General features: G+C 41.4%; 2 protein-coding genes across 8 annotated transcripts in view; one reads left to right on the top strand and one right to left on the bottom strand.

Moving 5' to 3' along the window:
• Positions 1–332: 332 nt before the first annotated feature.
• Positions 333–4567, bottom strand: pkia (cAMP-dependent protein kinase inhibitor alpha). 4 transcript variants are annotated; one of them, XM_068701871.1, is made up of 3 exons: positions 4267–4567; positions 3641–3864; positions 333–2863 (listed from the first exon to the last, which is right to left on the bottom strand). In XM_068701871.1, the coding sequence occupies exons 2-3, from the start codon at positions 3801–3803 to the stop codon at positions 2790–2792; spliced, it is 237 nt and encodes a 78-aa protein (XP_068557972.1). In that variant the 5' UTR covers positions 3804–3864; positions 4267–4567; the 3' UTR covers positions 333–2789. The 4 variants fall into 4 exon arrangements, with proteins under 4 accessions (XP_068557972.1, XP_068557974.1, XP_068557971.1 ...); XM_068701873.1 differs by having other exon boundaries at positions 3641–3831; XM_068701870.1 differs by having other exon boundaries at positions 4464–4567.
• A 13632-nt stretch (positions 4568–18199) lies between these two features.
• ctnnd2b (catenin (cadherin-associated protein), delta 2b) overlaps positions 18200–24094 on the top strand; it is a 168947-nt gene continuing 163052 nt past the window's right edge. For all 4 annotated transcript variants that reach the window (XM_068738059.1, XM_068738058.1, XM_068738056.1 and 1 more), the window contains exon 1: positions 18200–18475. The gene's annotated coding sequence lies outside the window, so the exon portion shown is untranslated. The remainder of the gene's footprint in view (positions 18476–24094) is intronic.

Here is a 24094-nt window from a genome sequence, read left to right as displayed (position 1 = left end):
TGGTCTTTTACATCTTTACATAAGGAAACACTACGTTTGTTAATGTTGAAGTAGAGAAGAGTTTTACGATGTTATAAAAGACACAAACAGAATCCCTTTGAGGAAATTAAAGATTTTATGATTTTAGATTTTTTTTCTATTGACATCAAATAGTTCATTTTAAATCTGTCAATAAAGATCATATAAACGTAATATATGCTTAATTAATATTTACCATAATTAGAGTGTCATGTGTGTTTGCGTGTTGAGTTTTTATAAATTCCCCCACAGTGCTGCCTGTTGGCCAAATTGCAAAACTACAACATGACAAACAACTTTGCATTTTTCTGTCATCAGTTCTTTATTTTGTTTTGACACAGAGTAGAAAACATGGTTACAGACAGAGAAACACCTAAACATTTAGCAGAATCATGCACCTGCTATATTTCTGCATGCTGAATCATGAACGGCTGAGTTTACACAGTGTTGTTGAAGCCGGCGGGAGTCACTATACGCTCACATGGCAGTTTACAACTGGAAAAACCTGGTTGAATGAGCGATGTGAAAAAAAGAGTTATAATTTCCCTATTATCATCAGCATCGAGCTGCAGTATTACAGGAAGATTATACTTAGTAAAACTGGGGAGAAAGTAACAAAATACACAGTTTTAACAGAGCATGCGTGACGGTCTTTACAGATGGTGATTATAGGATGAATCCATTATTTAACAAAAGGAGCAGGAATGTAGTTCAGGCTCAATGTCAGAGATAGAAACCTTCACACAAACATGTTACACTTTACCGGAAGCTCTACTGAGTATTGCATATCTACATTTAAGGAAAAGTTTGACATTTTGGGAAACTTATTCGCCTTACTGCCGGGAGTGAGATGAAAATGATACCACTCTCACATCTGTGCGCTAAATATGTAGCTGTTTTAACTTAGCTTAGCGGACTAGCTTAATTAGCTTATCTACATTAGGGTCACAAATCAACACCTATTTTCTAAAAGAAGAAAAACAACACTATTGAATGAACACAAACAGAGAAAGGAAGAACACACTTGGCTTATATTATAGTCGCAAGTCAAAGGTCAGGAGGAATTGAACAAATGCTTTGAGGCTACACCGTTAGAGCTTTTAGCTTAGCTTAGCATACAGACTGGAAACGGGGGGAACAGCTAGCCTGGCTTACTTCTAAAGCTCACTATTAATACGTTATGTCTTTGTATTTGTGTAATCCGAAAAAACACTTAAGTGTCAATACCACAGACTGTATGAAAATATGGACGTAGTGTCCGTGACGTCACCCATAGAATTCTGAAGAGTAGTTGTAAAGTTGTGTCATATAATTTAAACAGGTGACTTATTTAATATTTCAACCCCTGCACTGTTAGCATTAGTGGGGATTCTAGCTTTGGTTTTTAGCTTTGGTTTGTTCCAGGCTGTAAACATGTTTAGGTCTACTGTAAAGTTGAACATTTTAACATGGGGGGGGGGGGGGGGGGGGGGGGGGGGGGTGTCTATGGGGATTGACTTGCTTTTAGAGCCAGCCACAAATGGCCGTTTGGGGAACTGCAGTTTTCTCAGCACCAGAGATTTTTCCTCTTGGTAGAAACGACCTGGAACTTCCAGGTGTCACAGCTGGTTGCCACATAGCTATGCCTATGTAAAACATCTAATTGTTGTTTTTACACATCAGTTTTTGTAAGAATTATAGAAACAGGATATAACATGTTTATTAGTGAGCTTCAGAGGTGCTGCTAGGTGAATTCTTGTTACTGATCGGCCAGAGCCAGGCTAGCTGTTTACCCATCTCCACTGTTTATTCTAAGCTAAGCTAACCATGCTGCTGACTCCTGTTTCACATTATTTAGCGTACAGACATGAGATTGGCATCGATCGTCTCCTAGCTCTCTGCCCCCAAAAAAAGCCAATGAGCTCATTTCCAAAAAATTCTAACTACTCCTTTAAGGTTGTGATTATAATGGCATCATTAGAAAAGTTTTTAAAAAATAAGTATCAACATTTTAAAAGATAGTGTACCATCATCATTTCATCTTCTAACCACTGAGCCATTGAACAACACCATCCATACTGTACAGATTGTAAATGTATTATTGAGTATTGTGGGTCAATAGAAGACTGTCACACCAAATACAAGTCTGCTGCTTCCAACAGTACAGGATGTATTTTTTTACCAGCCAAAGTAACCGAGCCCCAGTGTGTTTGTTCTCTGTGGTTTCCATCTTTACTATAGCCGAGCCATCCAATTCTCTCTACAGTGTTGTCAATTTAAAGGAAGCACAAGCCATTAACTGGCAATGTAATCTCTACCAGCATCACTACAAACATGCTACTCCCACTGTGACCCCATTACATCAGCACGTCTCAGTGGTCTCACAAATTGCCTGCACAACTACAAAACTCACACAGGGTGTCTCTTTTATGTCCTCTTTGCATTCCCATCATCCAGCCTGTGTGTTTAGGAACTCGGACTGAAAGTAAAATCAGCTGTACATGAGCTACATGTTTGTCTCTCGCTTACTCCCACTCTGAAATACACCCCTGCCAACAGTCTAGTTATTCTAGTGCACAGCAGAGCCACCGGGGACATGAGAGCACTGAGTGCATCACATTGCAGCACAGCGCATCTACAGTGGATTTGGGGGGGGGTCAGCGCCCTGCTCGTGGGCACATCAGCAGCGGCGGTGCTACCCTCCGACTATCAGCCCGCTTCGGACTTCCATCGCACCGGCGGCTGGGATCCGTCCTGCAGCTCTTTGTCCACAGGCAGGAGGGTGTGACTGGTTAGCTGTTCCTCTGCCCCATCTCCCTGCGGGACGATGAGGAAGAGCTCTGGCTGTCCTCGGTGTCGCCTCCGTCTAACGAAGACAGGGATGACAATTTACAGGACATGAATATTAATAGGATCATATCAGCGTTTTTTGTCCCTGGGCCCCAATCATCCTTACCTTTTTTTGCCAAGCTACTGGCGTGGCTCTAGGGGTAGCCATGTTTGTCTATTGATCGGCCCAGACTCTTTGCTCCGGACTGAAATCTCAAGAAATATTGGATATTCAAGGTCCCCAGAGGAAGAATTCAAATAACTTTGATGATACCCTGACTTTTTCATCTTGCGCCATTAGATTTCAATTTACCAGACACTCTGTTTATGACTAAACAACTGTAAAACTAATGATAGTCCCATTAGCATCAGCCGTACTTTGTCTTCAGTGCTGATTTTAGCAAATGTCCGCATGCTAATATGCCTTACAACAGTTGTATGAAAGTCAACTCACACTGGCTTTCCGAATCTAATATTTTCTGACTCGGAAAGAACAGGGTCTCTTATTTATAAATAGCTACATAATAGCGGATGCAAACATTTTAACTGTAAGCTTGTCTTTTTTTCTTTTTTTTCTTCAGGAGTGCCTCTCTTTTCCTAAAAAATACACCAACAAGCAACTTCCTTACTGGTCTGATCCACACAGAGACCCAGTAGTTTCTGAAATCATCCTTGTGGAAAATGTCCATACTGTCTGTAGACAACATTTTCCATACATATATCTGACCACTGACATCACATACAGTTACACAGCTTTTTAAACATGCTCAAAACATAAACTCAGTCCAAGGCGATCAACTCCGCAGTGGTTTACCTCCCCCTCCCGCGTTGATGTGCAGCTGGGACAGAGACAGGGTGAGGGGCAGCCCTCGGCCCTCGGGGTCGCTGGGACTCTGCAGGATGTCGTGCATGGCGTTCCTGCGTCCCGTCCTGCCGGAGGCGATGAAGTCTGCATACGTGGCCTCAACATCAGACATCGCTCGTGCATCCTTCACACAGCAGCACCTACAAGGAGAGCAGCCGTGGGATCAGCTCCATCTATCAAGAGTGTGCAAATGAATGTTCCATTTTAAAAAACAGTATGTGTATAACAATAAAGCAGGGCAAAGCTGACAGCACATGTCACATGCTTATACTCATTAAGATACATGTTACTCTACGAATAGTAATACTACTACTTAATACAACGCAAGAAGGCAGTTAGAGCATCACATTATTTTTAATTTCAATCATTTTTTAACTCACTACTAGGCTACACGCACTGAATTAATTAATTAAATCTGAACAGTTCCACAGCTTTCTTCAGTAGGCTAACCATGTCATGCTAACCAGGCAGCCCGTCCGTGGCTAGGCCCACAAGTCAAGAATCAGGTGTGGAACTGAACCACAAGTCAAATCACATTCACATAATATCCCATGACGTAATGGTATTATGCTTACCTTCACTTGATAGCTCTACCGGTGTTGTAACCAAAAGCTAGTTACATGTCTACGGAGTGTTTTGACGTTCAAAGCAGAACAGGCCCGACATCACATCAAACGATCCAAGAAAAACAAGCTAAACTAAGCACACAACATAATACAGAAGCAGACCCACGTGCTGTAGGTAATAACCCCACGGCCTTATCACTACGTACCGAGACGAGTCAATGCGTGGAAATCATTTCACAGCATTAATCACATCAGTAGGACGCTTTGAAAAGTCCCCAGTCCATTCTCCATTGCCGTCGCATCTTCCTCCTTCGTGACCAATCAGCAGCCGCGACCCCGCATCTGAGCGCTGATAGGTCAGAAGACACAAAAGGATGAGAGGAGAGCGCTCACGCGGAGGAGCACCAGCAACAAAGGTTTATGCTGCATTCGAAGTCACCTCGTAAATCTCCATGAAATGACTGACATATCTATTTATCTTTCTATCTATGATGCTGTTGGCTATTTGGATGTTGAACTATTAAAATAGTAAGAATATAAAATAATTGAATCAAATACAAATTAAGTCTGACAGTTGACCGGAGAAATACACAAATTAGACTAAGTTAAAACCAATAAAAGATATAATTAATTACTGGTATAATTAATGCCTCCTGAAAGTCATCACCCAGTTTATACACCTAGCATATTTCAGAACATAGCTTAATGTGCTTTACAGTAGAGACAAAAAATATAAAATATGAAAAAAACAGTTTAAACCATTTTTAAAAAGATAAATTAATTAAATAATTTAATTGTAATAGTGTGCAAAATATGATAATACCAACTACTGCACTTTTTAAGTGCTCTGAACTCTGAAGGTCTATATTTCCCACAGCACTTTAAGGTGGCAAAATACTAAAGATAACTACAATAATCTCAGTTAGTGTTTACAGTTTAATGACCTTATATGCGCATGTTTATTCTTATCACAGCTACTGAATTTACAACATACACTATCATGTGCTGCAGTGGAGGGTAACCCATCTAAAATACACCTCACATCTGAGAATATAGTTATACGAATTATACGCACTCTGTCTTGAGTAAAATCAATGCCCAGGGTTTAAAACTAAGTAAGAAGTCTGGGTCTATAATAACAAGGGCAATGGGGGCTCATGAGCACTTTTTTGTCTTCATAATTACCTTCACATAAGGTTGTAAGTTTTGATTCAGTATCGACTGTATCTCTCTCTTAAATCAAATGTTAAAACAAAAAACAAGGGACCTTATCACATCACGTTTGTTAAAATGATCGGTTAAGTTACGTGATGTTCGTAACTGACAAGCTAGCTAACATTACTTACAGCTTTTCTGCCTGCATCCGTCCGTAATTGTCCTTGGAAACTAACTTGTAATGCCTTCACTTTAAAACCTCAGAGGTTGAGTAATATCTTACTGAGATTGTGACGATTTTACAAATGATTGATACTTCATATTATGTCCATAAACGGACCAACAAGAGCTCAGGCAGATCGGTTGTGAACCTGAAATATCACTTTCAAAGTCCAGTAAAGTTTCAAACATTGAGATTAATTACACGAATAAACTGAACTTGAGTATTTTGCTCCTTTTGATTTGTGGTGTGAAATAAAACTAACTCTACATTTTGTTTTGTTAAAGGGAGCCAGGAGCAAACGGCTCAGTTCATCAAGCTGAGGGGGAGAATGACGGCCTCTTCACCGGGGACAAACATTCAGCAACCGTAGCTTGGAATTAAGACATTAGTCCTTTTGTAATATCTCCATTTGACCATCCTGTACTTAAGATTACAGTTAAACTCTATAGAGTTCATTAGTATTTGCCCCTTTTCCTCTTCTTTTTTTTACCATGGCTTTGAACTCGGTGGGTCACGCTACTGAATTCTTGGAAAGGATGTGAGTGGAAGGGTATTCAGCTGGTTGTAATCTGAAATCACAATAGTGGTGTGGCTATTAGTCTTTTTATTCTGTGATTTTGTTGTTAAATTCTGTTTTCTTAAATATAGGTATTTTGGATTACGTTAAAGTAATTTATTTTTCTTTAAATGATAAATTGCACTCTTGGTTTAGACATTTATTTTCATGGTATTTGTTTCATGTTATGTTGGCATTTGATGTTTGATTAAAATTTGTGAAAGACGCTATTTTTGATAAATAAAAGTCATCAGAAATTGTTATGGACATCTTTTTATTTGGGTCATAGGAGAGCCGTCTGAACCCCCTAATTGCTCCATCGAGGACAGCAGAACGATTGACGTTGAATTTGCAGGTTATCAATTTTGTCACTGAACTCTCAGAATTTGAGTAATGGTGAATGTGTTCTTTTGGCTGCCTAAACATTTGAATGACAGACCTATCAGTAACTGTGATATGACAAGATGACCATCATATCATATATTCATTTTGATGTGTGTAATGACTCAACATTTTCAATGATCTATTTAGGCCAACAGTATGTAGTTCATTATTTTGTTATCATCTGTGCCTCTCCAGTGTTGATAAGTTCTATATGATCATTTTGAAAAAAAAATACAGCATTGTTATAAAAAATTATAATAATGATATGAATTCATTAAGTTCCCACATTGTTTCCCTCTTTATTCATTAACGTCACATCTTGTTCCTTTGCACCTACATGAGTAGTATGTATCATTACGTTCTGTACTGGTTAACAATCAGTAAACATTTCAATTATTTATGATTTAATTTGAATTACATTGGGAAGAATTATGCTGCACGTTGCAGGACGCAATCTAAAGCTTTCCCCATTTTATTTATATCAACATGTAATATTAGGATTATCAATACTTAACAGTACTAACAGTAATGCCTTTGAGTCAAATGAAAATCTAAAAGATATTAAATTATCACTTGCACAATATTTATTGTGTATGAATTGTCATTCATTGCCAGATTTTTGAATTATATTAAAAATATTATGATATTGTTTCTAATTTAAAGACATATTTAGAAAGTTTGTCATACATTTATTTCTATTGTGCTGCTCTGTAAATAAACACTATACATACAGTGCATACAGTTTACATGAACATACTGTGTTCTACGTGACAAATTAAATACCTTAAAGCTTTTAGAATTATTATTTCTTGTTCAGCCTGAACCTTCTGTCTCCTTCTTGGTTTGTGAGCAGATGCAAAGAGCTGCTGACAGCTTCCTGTGTGTGTGTGAGGAGCTTCTCAAACCCACCAGCACAGAAGAAGCAGACAGAGACAAACTACGTCCTCTGTGCTGGTGGGGACGGGATGCTCCTCGTCCTCTCGACCGGTGGGTGGAGCGGGTGGTGTCCGGGTGGAGGGGCAGGGAGAACGTCACCGTACTCACTGGGTCAGGGACTCACTGGGGTGCTGAGAGTGGTTCAGTGGTCTGTGGTGGGTGTGAGTCGTCCTGGGATGATGGGTTGTTTGACGTCCACTCTCAGCTGCCCCAGGAGTGAGACAAAAGCACAGAGGAGTCCTGTCCTGTGAGACAAAAACACAAGAGATGAATACTTTAAACTCAACTATACAACCTTTATATTGTTGTGTTGATCTGGCCTCTAGTGATGGAATCTTCACTAGAAGTATTCCCTCACTTATTACTGATACTAAGTATCAGTAATAAGTGAGGGAATACTTGCTCAGCCCACTGAAAGAAAGGCGGCCGTCGCTCTCCATCTGGTCCTGTGGTCCTCCATCCTTCTCATCTGGTGCAGAGTGAACACATCTTCTCTGTTGTCTAGGAGATCCTGGATGTTGCTTCCTGTGTTACGGCCATCAATACCTGATTAAAAGAGACTTGGAAACCTTTTCTTAACGTTAGTCATTTTTACCTCTGTCTGGTACCCTAACCCTTCACCTAACTTTTTTTCAGGCTCTTCTGTTGCCCACGATAGTAGTGATCCAGTAGTTTTGTTCTCCAAAAGATTTGTGTCCTGTATATTTTCTCAAGCAGTTCAAAACTCAGAGAGTTCACTCTACACAGTTTGGATTTACAAGAGGTGTTCCGCTTGTGTTGAAGTCCAAGTGCAGAGTGAGGAATCATAAAGTTCTGAGGCCTTAAGTAACCTCGGTCGGGTCTGTTTCCATGGCATTTAGTGATGCGCGTGCCTGTGATTGAGCAATACAGAGAGAGAGAAATATTAATTATTTTCTCATATTCGTCAAATTTGTATTTAATCTTTCAGTGCTCTGTTACCATTCAGTACAGCTAAATATATATAAATATATATATATATATATATATATATATATATATATATATATATATATACCTCCATAATGATAAAACTGTAGCCAGGAAACCTCTGGCCCAATCCCAATGTCCCTAAAGCCTCAAACCCTGAATCCTCAGGGACTTACTGATGTCTTCCTGGCTCTTTCCTCACAAATCAGGGAGTACAAAGTATTATATAAATAATCACAATTACACATCATATTTATGTTGTTTTCATGTGCTGTCCCATTCGTATTTATATAATTTCAAGCCCTCACATTCTCTCACACTCAACCACTTGATGTCAGTAAGTCCTTGAGGGTTCAGGGTCTGAGGCTTTAGGGGGGACATTCGGATTGGGCCTTGGATTGGCCCTCTGTCTGCCTGTCAGTAACAAAATAATGCCAGGGGATAATTGTCTGCAATGCTTTTTTATACCACAGGGTGACGCTGCCGTCAACTTGAATAAACACACCTCAGATAAGAGAAACTAGTTACATTTTTATTTCAGTCAACAAACATCATGTGGCTATATGATTATGAAACTATACTCCATACAAAACAACAATGTGAGGAGGCAGTCTCAGTGGACTAAAGGCCCATTTTTTATATATTTAGAATTATTGATGTCATAATGAAATTGCCATATATTTTCAGCAATATGATTTCCAACCATACTGTACATTTTCTAAATCAGTTTTTCTGTAACAAGTCCATCCTGCCGTGCTGCACCAAGTGCCATGTTACAGAACTAAGTCATTTCCCTTTGGGGGTAAACGTCCAGTGTCCTTCTTCAACACACACACACACTCACACACAGTAGCTGTATTGTAAAAACAAAATACGGATGATTTCAGTTTCCTCCTGATGAAGAAAAGATAACAAAACACACAAAAACCGGTGCAGTGTACACAAAAATATAAATGTGTTGACCTTTCTTGACTCTGAAACTGTTTACCACTACAAGCATCTCAGATTGCTTAGCTATGGAAACACCTTTTCCATATTGCACAGGATTTCAGGGGGAAAGTTTTAAAAGGGAATCTAATTAGCACCAAAGAGTTGAGATCAGCTCACTCTCACCAGCTTCAGAGGCTTTGCTTTCCGATCAGTGACAGGACCTGGAGAGGCACAGCTCGCTTATTCACTGGCTGTCTGCGCCTCTGTGCTTCACTTCTCTGTAATTGTCCTGTATTTTTTTTCTCCAGTTGTTCCACCTTGTCTTTCCGTGAATGATGTCTTCACTAAAGGCCGTTCCACTCAAATCAGCAGACAGGCCACGATTACTTGTCCTTAAAACGTACAGAATTAAACAACTATATGTCATGATTATAATATACTATGGGCCTACATTTCAGTTTGATAATAAAAAATATATATATGTATATATATATATATATATATATATATATATATATATATGTATATATACATATATATATATGTATATATACCATATCAGGTTGTAAAAGAGCAGTTTCAAGTGTTTCCCTTCTCTCTCCTCTACATTTCAGAGGTAAATATTGTATTTCTTACATTTATTTGACTGCTAAGATTTACATATATTTAAATTTTTTTTTTTTAAAGTATATTATTTCATTAATAAAACAAAATGCTAAACAACGAGCATAGCGTTAGCCTTAGTTGCTTCCCTGTTAGCCTTTCTTACTAACCTCTAGTCACCTGAGGTCGATGCAGCCTCACTGACTGTGTTATGATGGTTTGTGTTAATTTTCCTGCCTTTGCAGAGAGGGTCCGCTATACTGTAATCTTTATTTTAACAGGCACTACAGACGCACGCTAGTAATAGGGGACTCTATTACAGAGAGAATTAGGTGCACTCGGTAGAGTGTCAGATCTCTGTCAGGTGTGTCTGAAACGACCACTGCTGTATTGTGTGATTGAATGTATACCACCCACAATTGGCCAACCCCCCACCACCGGCTAGACACCAATGGACTGTAGGGCGTCGTAAAACACGTTTAATTCAAACTCGAAAACAAGAGACGATGTATGCAGCAGGCTCGAAGAGGACACTGACAAAAGGTTGGTGAAGTTGAAGAGGATTTATCGTGAGGCAAGTGGGGAAAAAGATGGGGAGCAGGGAGCCAGGAGAGGGGAGGAGCTGATTGTAAACAGGTGTGTATGATGAGCAGAGCTGGGAGCAAGGAGAGCCAGGAAAACCACGGCAACGCCCACACACACGCACACATACACACAAGGAGAGACAAACGGGGAGGTACTGGTAACACGGGAGAGGGAAAACACAATAAATACCAGGAAAAAGCGGGAGGTGTGCCAAACACACCGTCCAAAACATTAAAAGTGTTTCCCCACACTGTGTCTCAGGGCGCAGGGCAGCGGCTGGTTGTCGGCGGTGCACTCAGCTGTGTTGTCACTAGCAGGGCCAGGCAAAAGAAAAGATGTGTTTGACAAAGTGTTAGTCACCGCAACCATGACAGGTGCATGGGCATGCAACCATGACTTGGCAACCAGAATATTATGCAGTTTGCTGCGGCAGAAAGCGAGATTAGCTGTGGAAAGACACAGAGGCGCTCACACACTCACAGAGACACGGGAGCGATTGCACTATTCTCTTGGGGGAGATGACAATGCGTCTGTATTAAAATCCAATAACGTTTTAAGTGGGTTTTTGAATGCAGTACTTTGACTTGTATTGTGTTTCACATCAGAATCAGAATCGTTTATTACCATGGTATGTTGAACATACAAGGAATTTGACATGACGGGAGGTGCATAACATTTAACAGTCAACAACAAACAACACAGTGCAAAGTAGAAACATATACAAATTTACAGAGAAATATAAAATAAAGTGAAACATAAGATAAAGTGCAATATAAAATAAAGTGCACAAACGAACAGATAACAGCACTATATACAAGTGAGATGTAAGTGTAGTGTAAAAGTGTCAAGTGTATTTAAATAACAACCTAGAAGTGATGTGCAGGGGAGTGACTGGTAGGAAAATTGTCCTGGGGATGACAGAGTCAGTGGGGGACCCGGGCTCTCTTAATGAGCCCGACTGCAGATGGGAAGAAACTGTTCATGTGCCGTGAGGTCTTGGTCCTGATGGACCTCATCCTCCTGCCAGATGGAAGGGGCATGAACAGTTTGTGTCCAGGGTGAGAGGGATCGGCTACAATCTTTCTTGCTCGCTTCACGGTCCTTGAGGCGAACAAGTCCTGGAGGGACGGCAGATTGCAGCTGATCACCCTCTCAGCAGAGCGTGATGGAGGAGCAGAGGTTGGACTCAATGATGGCGGAGTAGAAGTTCACCATCATTGTCTTTGGCAGGTTGAATTTCTTCAGCTGCCTCAGGAAGTACATCCTCTGCTGAGCCTTCTTGGTGATGGAGCTGGTATTAAGCTCCCACTTGAGGTCCTGGGTTATGGTGGAGCCCTGGAAGCGGAAAGACTCCACAGCGTAGACGGGGGGAGTCACACAGGGTGATGGGGGCAGGTGGGGCTACATTCTTCCTGAAATCCACAACCATATCCACTGTCTTTAGAGCGTTGAGCTCTAGGTTGTTCAGACTGCACCAGGTCACCAGACGGTCAGTCTCCCACCTGTAGGCGGAGTCATCTCCACCAGAGATGAGTCCAATGAGGGTGGTGTCATCCGCGAACTTCAGTAGCTTGACGGACTGGTGACTGGAGGTGCAGCTGTTGGTGTACAGGGAGAAGAGCAGAGGGGAAAGAACGCAGCCTTGGGGGGAACCGGTGCTGATGGTCTGGGAGGCTGAGATGTGCTTTCCCAGCTTCACGTACTGCTTCCTGTCAGACAGGAAGTCTGTGATCCACTTGCAGGTGGAGTCGGGCACGTTCAGCTGGGAGAGCTTGTCATGCAGCAGAGACAGGATGATGGTGTTGAAAGCAGAGCTGAAGTCCACAAACAGGATCCTGGCGTAGGTTCCTGGGGAGTCCAGATGCTGGAGGATGAAATTGAGGGCCATGTTGACTGCGTCGTCTACAGACCTGTTGGCTCTGTAGGCGAACTGCAGGGGTTCCAGGAGTGGGTCGGTGAGGGTTTTAAGGTTGTCTTAGTACTTTTTACTTGAGTAAAAGTACACTTCATGTTTTTTGGGCTGATGATGCCTAAAGAATGGATGAAATGCGTTGTGCTCAAGAAAACAAGCGTCGGAAGCTATGTGAATTCACTGACTCAAAGAGGATCTCTAGTTCCTGTGCTTACAGTTCTGTACATCTCATTATGGCTTCTCAGAATGTCTCAATAAAACCTGCAGTGTCTTCCTACAGTACCTTCAGTAAACGTTAACCTTCAGAGGGAGGAATTCTTTTCACGTTGCGTCTAAAGGATGTGATTCAGACCTCAGCGAAGCCAGTGCCATGTTTTATTCACCATAGAAGATGTGGTTAGAAGGAGCTCTCTACAAAATAATCTCTGCATTAATCTGACTCTGTTCAATTTTAAATTAGGACCAAGAACTGCATTTTTTATAGCACACGTTAGTTTGCTGGGAAATTTGAATGGTAGAGTTGGAATGGATTAAAGGCTTAAAGTACAATAGCTGTACATTGTATTTGTTTGTTTTATTTGATTTGTGTAACAGACACATATGTTTAAATTCCAATAAGGTCAACTGACAAACACACAAAATGTTAATTTTCCCAGCTATGTCTAAATGGATGCAAAATTAATCATACTTAGAATGCTATTGAATCGGGTAGACCACATCTGGAGGTGGTCTGGCTCAAGTTGTAAACAGATCTCAGTCCGACCCTATCTCCTCCAATCACAATGTGGCCAAAAACAAAATAACGAGCATAGCAGGAATATGCAAAAGCCTATGATGTCATTACCCAGGTACTCTATCCAGATTTTTTCCATGTTTCTGTGTCTAAGCGACTAATAGCGACAACTATTGCTAAAAATGTATCCAGTATTGAGGGAGAACGCTGTAACTGGCAGCCGCCAAACCAGCTGCAACGGCGATGTTTATTTTGCTGTTTTTTGCCACTGACAAGTTTCTGACAACAGAAACCCTACATTTCAATTCAGCATTCTTCCTCTGTGGGCCTCAAAGGGGGTCACAGCACCCACTTTTTCTCTTTCTCTCTCCTCGTAAATGGTAAATGGCAAACAGCATTTTTCTAAGTTTCCGACCACTGAAAGTGCTTTAACACTACAGTGCCTTGCAAAAGTATTGACCCCCCTTGGCGTTTTTCCTATTTTGTTGCCTTACAACTTGGAATTAAAATTGATTTTTATTTGGATTTCATGTAATGGACATACACAAAATAGTCCAAATTGGTGAAGTGAAATGAAAAAAATAACTTGTTTCAAAAACTTCTAAAAATAAATAACGGAAAAGTGGTGCGTGCATATGTATTCACCCCCTTTGCTATTAAGCCTCTAAATAAGATCTGGTGCAACCAATTACCTTCAGAAGTCACGTATTTGGTTAAATAAAGTCCACCTGTGTGCAATCTAAGTGTCACATGATCTCAGTATATATATACACCTGTTCTGAAAGGCCGCCCACCAAAACTCACGGACCAGGCAAGGAGGGCATTAATCAGAGAGGCAACAAAGAGACCAAAGATAACCCTGAAGGAGCTGCAAAGCTCCACAGCGGAGATTGGAGTTTCTGTCCATAGGACCACTTTAAGCTGTACACTCCACAGAGCTGGGCTTTAAAAAGTGGCCAGAAAAAAGTCATTGCTTAAAGAAAAAAATAAGCAAACACGTTTGGTGTTCGCCAAAAGGCATGTGGGAGACTCCCCAAACATATGGAAGAAGGTACTCTGGTCAGATGAGACTAAAATTTAGCTTTTTGGCCATCAAGGAAAACGCTATGTCTGGCGCAAACCCAACACCTCTCATCACCCCGAGAACACCATCCCCACAGTGAAGCATGGTGGTGGCAGCATCATGCTGTGGGGATGTTTTTCATCGGCAGGGACTGGGAAACTGGTCAGAATTGAAGGAATGATGGATGGCGCTAAATACAGGGAAATTCTTGAGGGAAACCTGTTTCAGTCTTCCAGAGATTTGAGACTAGGACGGAGGTTCACCTTCCAGCAGGACAATGACCCTAAGCATACTGCTAAAGCAACACTCGAGTGGTTTAAGGGGAAACATTTAAATGTCCTGGAATGGCCTAGTCAAAGCCCAGACCTCAATCCAATTGAGAATCTGTGGTATGACTTAAAGATTGCTGTACACCAGCGGAACCCATCCAACTTGAAGGAGCTGGAGCAGTTTTGCCTTGAAGAATGGGCAAAAATCCCAGTGGCTAGATGTGCCAAGCTTATAGATACATACCCCAAGAGACTTGCAGCTGTAATTGCTGCAAAAGGTGGCTCTACAAAGTATTGACTTTGGGGGGGTGAATAGTTATGCACGCTCAAGTTTTCTGTTTTTTTGTCTTATTTCTTGTTTGTTTCACAATAAAACATATTTTGCATCTTCAAAGTGGTAGGCATGTTGTGTAAATCAAATGATACAAACCCCGAAAAAATCAATTTTAATTCCAGGTTGTAAGGCAACAAAAAAAGAAAAACGCCAAGGGGGGGTCAATACTTTTGCAAGGTACTGTACATGACATCATTCACTGATGGCAGGGGCTACCATGCAAGGTTCCACCTGCCCATCAGGACTATCTATACTTTCATGCGGGCACAGCTTGCGGAAGCAATTCTAGGGTAAGTGTCTTGCCCAGGGACACATCGAGCAGGGAATCAAACCGCCAATCTTCTGATTGAAGGACGACCCTGCTCTACTGCTGAGGCACAGCCACCCGCACTTCAAATTGTAGGAGCTTTTTTCATGGTATACTCTGACTCAAATAAATCATTCAAATACTTCATCCACAATGTCGAAATCAGATAAATATTCAGCTGTGGTATTGAAAATGTTTAGATAACACTAAGCTACGCTTTCTCATCAAACTCTTCACGCCCTCCACTCCACCGTTGTCTTCCGGCAACATGTCACCTCGCAAGGTTTCACAACGAGACTTCTCCTTGAGCGAGACTCTTTCCATAATGTCGGACACCTGTGATGACAAGCAGAGCGTGTCAGTGGCAGAAACAAGAAGTTTTAGCAGATGTGAATGGTGTAAAATTGTCCCTAATATGATTACATTACAGCCCGTGAGCAGCTGCCGTCTACAGCGCTTTGGCTCAATACTGGACCAATGTCAGAAATTGTCTTCCCTATTAGTCAGTTAGAGACAAAAACATTGGACTAACCCTTTTAATAGCAGGTTTAAATGGGGTCTATAAACAACCTTTCAGATCACGTATGGGAATATTTAAAGCTTTAAATCTTTACAGAGTGTGTCTTTAAAGAAAAGGTTCACACCCTACAGATTATATATATTATGTATATATTTGATGGATGAAGGGCAAAGTGACTCTATCTCTGACTGACTTCACAGAATCCATCTCTCTCTCTCTCTCTCTCTCTCTCTCTCTCTCTCTCTCTCTCTCTCTCTCTCCGTCTCTCTCAGGCATGACATCACCGTGCACCAGTGCGGCAGGTGGGTGCTGTGTTCGTTTTTTTTCGTTTGCCAGTTCCAAAAAGCCTCAGACACACAGCACCGTGTGGTTAACAACTCACCACCACTGCATAGTCATCACACTCGTCTCGTGCAATAATCATTCGCCACCTTCGATCCAAGACCTGCGAGATAACGTATCACTCCATGTTAACATAGGTTTAAATGAGTCTGTAAATGAGTCCTCCCCGCAGCATTGTGCTTCACACACACACACACACACACACACACACACACACACACACACACACACACACACACACACACACACACACACGCGATGACACCTGCCTGCGAGCACCATCTCAGTACCTCCACATTTCCCAACTGATGGACACTGAGCAGCTCCACTGGAGCAGACAAGTGACTTGCTTAAGGGGACTTCAAGTTTTTTAGATTAGGTCGGATGAAACTTTAATGATCCCTGTAGAGATGTCAGGTCATTAGAGCGGCAGAGGATAGGCTTCAGATAAGAATAGCTCAAATGAATACTGCGAGCAACAGTGTGAGGAGAGCAAACTGGGGATGATACATGAAATAAATGAGCACGCCCAGATTTACACAAATAAACACTGTGCATTGTTACTCCATAAGTACAACCATATGCTTATATTTAAAATCATAAAAATCAAGGTTTTGTCTCAACAAATCGCTGACTCCTCTGCTGTTAAAAGGACGACAGTTTGGCCGCAATGTGCGCAGATGCATCTGAGCATCCCGAGTCATTTTCAAAAACAATGTGTGCAAGATTTAGTCCGCCGTTGGTGCCACTGAATGTGTCATTTTGAAAATGGCTTAACAGCTGACTGAATAAAGACGTGTTAGACAAAGAGGAAGTGAAAGAAAGAGAGACAAATATAGATAAAGCCAGAGATAGAAGCGAGTCAGAGGAAACGCAGAGCTCAGTTCAACTGGGTTACAAACTTTTTTTTTTTTTTCCTGTCTCCATTTGTGTTCTAGCTCCCTCTTGTAAAGGCTTTGTCCTGATTTGGCATGTGTCTGTGCATATATAATATGTTCTATTCTAGCCTAATTCAGGGGGGGAGTTTCAGAGTTGATGGGACACAGAATGGAGTGGAATATGTAAAGGCAGAAGAGCCAGAGGTTATGGTATACAGTTAACTTTGAAACTTTGAACTTGCTTGCTGAAACTGACACCAACAGGTGTTAAAAAGAAACAATTCACTGACAGACCCAACGAAATGTTATCCAGACAGATTCACCTAGCTTGTGTTAGCACACTTACCTTTGATTTGGAGCAGGCTTAAAAGGGGCTCTTTAAAAAGAGGGGCTCTGTTGTTTGTTGTAATTTAGATGAGCCAACCCTTCAATATTGAGGTTGACATGGCATAAATCGCATTAGCATGTCAGCATTAACCGTGGGAGGGTCTGAGAGTCTTCCCCACCCAGTCCTGGTTCTGGTTCTCTAACCGTGCATTGCTTCCCTTCAGCAAGCCCAACATTAAGGAATACGGTGAACATGGCGTAAATGGTTTTGAGTTTTCAAACTAGATAAATAGCTTGTCAGCACACTGGACATCTTGAAATGTGCTTGCAAAGGCTGGTCCGTTTGGATGCTAAATGGTGATGCATATTCTTCAGCACCAGTGCAACACCAACAGAAAAGCTACCAGAAATGTAGCTATGTTGCCACTGCATGTTTAATATAAAATACACGGTATCACGGATCAGAGTCACGGATCCGTGATAGGCTTTAAGGCTAAAGGTCGAAATATATTTAAAAAAAACAAATATTTCCTCCAGTAATAACAAAACTATTGATACTACATTTTAAAATTACTTTCTGTCTGAAAAAATGTATAGCTATAATTGGGATTTTTAGTTGAGTGTTTATTTATTTGTTATTTGTGTCCTGTCGTACCTGCAGCAGTATAGCCTATCGGTGCTGTTCCAGCTGCCGCCTCCCTGTGGCATTAATCACCCCCCATACAGTAGTTCCTCTCGTCCCCGGTGGGTGTCGCTGCTGACACTGGTACCCAAGTCGTCTGTCAGTCTGTCTGGCAGGGGATGGGGGGTTGTTGTATTGTGAACGAGAGAGAGAGAGAGAGAGAGAGAGAGAGAGAGAGAGAGAGAGAGAGAGCACCTCCGCGGCTCTTCCTGCCGCCTCGCCTCTCCTCTCCTGTGCGCAGCGCTCCGGCCCAGCCGCTCCTTCCTTCCTCATTTCCTCTCCACACACAGCTGGCTCTCTCTCCTCTCGGATGCTGGCTCTGCCTTCTCCTCTCGCACACCGCGCTGGAACCCCCCCCCTCCCCCTCCCCTCCCCCCAGAAAGAAATATATATACTACGGCGGGGCGGAATGACTGACTGACCTGTTTTGCATGGTCTGAATTACGGGAAATTCGCACGGCCGGAAAGGAGGGGAGTCCAGAGGGGAGAAATAAAGGAGGCTCTCCACCCCCCGAGGGAATCTATTTTACAGTAAGCAGGTGCAATGTCATTCCGGTTTCCTCATTCCGCTCGTCTCACACCTCCCGTCTGTTTGAAATGCTTGGGGGAAAAAAATTGCTAGAATGTGACAGCCTGCTGGGAATATGGCTGGCTGTTGTTGTATTTTGGTCGAAGTGTGTGCCAGATGTTTTTATTTTTGCTATTATGTGTCCGTTTATTCCGAGGCGTGGTGTGGATTGTGTTATTTGTTTTTATTTAGTATTTTAGTATTTTTATTATGATACGTTAAAGGGCTGTGCATGCGCTCGCATTGGTCGTGGATTGAAAATGGAAACCCCCCCATTTGAGCTAGACTCGCCATCCATCCGTCCGTTCATGTGAGTGTGTGTGTGTGTGTGTGTGTGTGCGTGTGTGTGTGTGTGTGTGTGTGTGGGGGGGGGGGGGGGTCGGCTGACCCGAATGCGAGCGACATTCGCGCGATCGTCACAGGTGACAGCAGCGCATCGTGGCCGGCCGCACCGTCTTTGTGTCGCCTTTACGGTGCGATGCGATGAGAAAAATATCCCCCCCCCCGTCTCTTCAGCCAGCATCACCAGGCGTGTTGAACTGGATGAACAGCACCAATTGCTGCCCTAGTGTGCTCCGGCTCTGGCCTGCCTGATTATACCTCGATCCCGCTCCATGTTGATCAGCTCCGGGCTGTTTCTTTCTCCTCCCCCGCCGCAGAGTAATTCATCTTGTTCAACACATTGCCAGGATGACTATGTTTCAGCAGAGAGCGTCATAATGTTTGCTCGTGTTAATTATGTGTGTGCATTTCTGCTCTGTGACCTGGCAGAGGTTGGGGGGGGGGGGGGGGGGGGGGGTTCCTGCACATTGCCTTTTAATCACAATGGGTTTGCATGGCAGCTTATGATGGCCTCATTTCAAAGTTGATTCCGGTGTTTTCTCTAAAGGTGGCCGTAGCATTGGACAGATCACAGATCACTCCCAAGATAGAGGAGCTGCCCAGTCCCCAATAACAAGTTTCAAGTGATGGACATTGGGGGGAAAGCCAGAGAGATGCTTTCGATTAGACAGAGCAGATTGTGTCTGGCGGTGAAACGTCTTAGTCACTTGGTTACCAGCAGGCTGCTTATTTCATATTGACCAATGTGCATGTACGGCATGTCGTATGGCAGATGTTTTCCATTAGGGTTTGAGAGGGGAAGCGCGACAAAGATAAGTGAACATGAGCTTGGTAGCGATGGTGTTGTGTTCATGTGTATTGAGGTGAATGGTGGAGAACTGATGCTAAATCTCTGCATCCTGTGGGGGAAATATGCGACCGCCCACTAGACCAATGGAGAGTCCCAAAGTTCACATTTAACACTAGAACTAGAACACTAGCAGAAGTTGTAGCGCTTCATTCTTCATATTATTTAGCTGTTGTGTTTGTGGTTCTACTTTACATTGACCCTTCACTTAAAGCAGTGATTCCCAACACTTTTGGGCTTTTGATCCTTCAAAGGAATAGTTCGACATTCAAGAAATGTGCTCTCTTGTTGAGAGTAAGATGAGGAGATTGATAAAAAGGTAAAGGTAAGAAAAAAAGCAAAATATAAACATCTCACAAACGCTCAAATTGATCTTGTGACCCCTCGCTGGGTTTGAGACCTTTTTGTTGGGAACCACTGATATACATCCCATGATCCTAAGCAGATATCAATATCAGTGATTTACTACAATCTCTTTTCTCTTCTCGCACAAACATGATTACAGTTTCATTTCCTTGTCTCCAGTATTCATTAGGGCTGCCAGAATGCACACCAAAAAGCTTCAGTCAACTGACTGCTACAAGCTAGATTAGCAACATCTCGAAGCGGAGCTGTAAACACTTAACACACACACAGGTGAAGCTGCCAGCCGGTGTTGTCGTCACACAACATTTAACTGATCTTCCCAAATGTTGCTGCATGCGTTTTTACGTAACACACTAAGCAAGCATTACAGGAAGCCAGGAGTCTTCAGAGTGCATTCACCTGCTACTCTGGGGTACAATAGAGTACCTCCCTCCCCATTCCCATCTCCCACCCCTCATTCCTCTCTCCATTTCTATGCAGCAACCTCTGGTTCTGAAAAGTGAAGCAGATGTACAAGTGTCTTCTACTTGCATTCTTTCTAATGGCCAGCAGGGGGGCACTCCTCTGGTTGCAAAAAGAAGTCTGATTGAATAGAAGTGTATGAGAAAATGACTTTACTTCTCACTTGATTTATTCCCTCAGTAAACATTGTAAACATGAGTTTGTGGTTTCAATCTCTAGTTTCAAGTCTTATTCAATACAGCATGATGTTCATCTAGTAAATTATGGTCCCCTTTTCAGTAAAATAGATGATAAAGCATGGTGATGCCTTACGGCATGGCTTCCTTGTGATTGACAGGTCGCAACCACAGCATTGTCCGTTCTGGGAGTTGTCCGTGTTTTCTTCTTACAGTCTTAACCCTTTCACAGTGTGTTTTCAGTTCAAGAACGTTAATTGTTACGATTTGGTCGCCTAAAAATGTCTAGTTCAGCGTTTGTTTGTACTTAGCTCCACCCTCTTGTGTCACTTCTGGTTGCCAAAAAATACAAAATGGCCAAAATGCTGAACTCAAGGCTTCAAAATTGTAGTCCACAAAACAATGGGTGACGTCAAGGTGACTGCGTCCACTTCTTATATTCAGTCCATGCTCATTGCCAAAGATTCATTGTGCATGGTGGAGTGACCCCCTAGTTACGTCCCTGGTGAAACGAGTGCAAAGAGATGCACTTTGCCATGGTTCAGAGAGGTGTTAAAGGTGTGTTATGTTCCTTTTTACAAAGACTCAACAGGCTTTATTAAGTTGTTATAGTGAGAAGGATGCTAATCTTGCGAGACAGATCCAAGACGTGATTTACTGCCCCTGCACAACATTAATAATTGATTATATCAATTTGGACAACACATTTAATTCAGCTCACACTACTTTAATATAGAGTGGATGAAGAAAATAATGAAAACATTCAATGAAAATTTTGAAGGATTTCTCAGGTTTATCACAGTTTGGGCTTGTAGGTTTGGCCACAAATTCTATTGGTTATGATAACCTATTACTCAGCCAAATACTTGTGTGTTTTGGGAACGTATGTCGCCGGAGTATTGGTCAGGTTTATTTGGATGTAAAACTGAAAGTGATTGCACCTGGAGTGTTTGTGTCAGTCTGTCATGGCACTTGAAAACTGTATGCACAGTCTTTCTTGCCTATTGGGATTCTTCTCAGCGATGTCACTTTCTTTCTTCAAATCTCAGCAGTTAACTGAGTATGCACAGTGTTATTATTAGAAATAGAAATGATGGCCAAAACTATGAAAAACAGACCCTAAGCTTGTAATAACCTAATTACAATGACTGATTCAAAGGTCAATCATAATTAGGTTGCTTGCTGGCAAGCAGTATTTGTCATTGCATTTAATGAGTGATGTGACAACTAACACAAAACCTGAAGCTGTTAGAAGGCGCATCATTCCAAAAACTGCTAAATAATTCAATACCTCAAGGAGTACAATGTGAAAAATCCAGAACAAACTGCAGTGAGAAAGAACACTAGTTGAGACTAGCCATCAGGGATACTACAGATACTATATCTAGTATATAGGGGGGGTGACAAATACCTAATTAGTATGAGACATCATATGACCCACTTTTGTAGAAGCATTAGCATGCTTTAGCAACTTCAAAGTTCAAGTTGTTTTTCACGAGTGGTTATGTTATTTCATTTACCCCCTGAAGACTGTATGTAAGATAATATAGAAGAAGATGTAATTAACTGGGGAATTGTTGATGGTGGTCCTAAAATAAGTAGTACTGCTAATACATGTGTAATAATAATAAGTAATAATAAGTAGTACTAACATTATGGATAATAATATGATAGTAATACCAGTGATAACTATTAGTTTGCACAATTGTTTTTTTAGCGACCACAATCACAGTGAGACCGCCGGTTGTTTCCTGGTCAACAACCTCTTTATTCCTTGAAACATTCAGAGCAGAAACACAGTAGGAGATGCAAGAAGCAGGGCAAGGCGCTGACATTGTGACCCACGTTCACTTGCAAGGAATTATAATAATAAAATGAGTTTATGTAGCACCTTAAAAAACAACATCATTATGAATTGCAGAAAAAATACATAATAATAACTCAAGATGAAAGTGGGTTAGGGTTGGATAGTAATGACATACCAGCAGAAAATAACATATTGGCAACCGATATGGAATCAACTGGTGGTATTATTGCTGTCCTATTTCAAAGTCTTAAATGTTCAAGTCAGGTGTTAACTTATTAGTTTAAGGCCTCTCTTTTCAGTCATTTCAGTGCAGGCTAATATTGCACAGTGGGTTGTAGTGCAAGCTTACTGCACATATACTGCTCAGTCCCTCACGACCCTCACAATATGGTTTTAGTTCCACTCCTGTTTTAATACAATTTATATACATTTCCTCTCCAATGTCAATGGCAGATTAACAAATTTGCATTCTACTATTTTATCTAAACTTAAGTTGTGGTTCTTTTAGATCTCCAATCAAGGTTCAACATAGGTTGTTGAAGCAACCTTCCCTTTTAGACTAAAGAGATGTTATATACACATCTGCCACCGTGTTAATGTAGTTACATTAAAGTCCTACTATTCTATTTGCCAACAGTGACTAATGTTTTCTGCTGGTGATCCCTTCTGTACACGTCATTGTATTCTCTATCAAAAAGCACAAGAGATGCATCGATAATCGACTGTCAATCGAAACCCGCTGATTTTCAGCTGAATAGTCACGACAAGTACCCGGCTGATCAGTTTCATATTTCAGATTTTTTTGCCGGCTACATTTACACATTTGTGTGGCAGCCGCATGATAGTTTTACGTCGGCACATAACTAAAGTTAGCAAAGGTTGCGTTGACTCGTATGAAAATGCATTCCAACTCTTTTTAGTAAATATTTGTATTGGGCGAAGGTAAACAATAATGTTATCATGATGTGTTCAAATGTTATCTTGTGTTTTTGAATTTTTGTTAAGAAACCTTAATAAATCCAGCTGTTTGAAGGAGATGCTTTCACCCCAATATAAAATAAATATTAGAGAGGGAATTCGGGCCTGTTAAACGTCTTAACAATATCTTATAATAAGCAATATGCTTATAATAAATAATTAAAACTATTAATGATTTTTTTTTTATTTACAGAATGTATTTAAATAAAAATACAATCATTTATATCCTGTGTTTTTATGCAGATCACCACTATAGATGACAATAACAAAGTAAAACGATACAATTTAGATGGTTTACACCGACTTTGGGACAGTTGAAATTAGTTTTCGGGATGTTGGTCAAAAACGTTAGTCCGGAACCTTGCTGTAAATTATAGGTCCCTTGACAGAAAATCAGAACCGGTAGGTCAGACTTTTAAAAAATCAAAAATCGGACAAGAAAATTGGTGCATCTCTACTCTGTACCCAACCCTGATGCCAAGTCAAAAGTGTCAGTACTTGATGATTCTGCAAAATCCTGGATTGCTCTCAGTGACAGAGACTAAATATTTTTCTTCCTAAAATATCTGTGCATGGCATTTACAGTATGGTTAAAGTTAGGGAA

Source organism: Cebidichthys violaceus, unplaced genomic scaffold, assembly GCF_023349555.1.
Source record: "Cebidichthys violaceus isolate CVI_PGR_0920_01 unplaced genomic scaffold, fCebVio1.0.p SCAF_8, whole genome shotgun sequence".
NCBI classification, from domain to species: Eukaryota; Metazoa; Chordata; class Actinopteri; order Perciformes; family Stichaeidae; genus Cebidichthys; species Cebidichthys violaceus.
This window is presented reverse-complemented; position numbering and strand designations above follow the sequence as displayed.

What these genes read in the sequence shown, in the direction of transcription:
- pkia (XM_068701871.1), bottom strand. Translation starts at nt 3,803, where the DNA reads ATGTCTGATGTTGAGGCCACGTATGCAGACTTCATCGCCTCCGGCAGG. An exon ending in CATCAACGCGGGAGGGGGAG is followed by an intron (nt 2,864 to 3,640) that starts GTAAACCACTGC and finishes TGTCTTCGTTAG; the next exon opens with ACGGAGGCGACACCGAGGAC.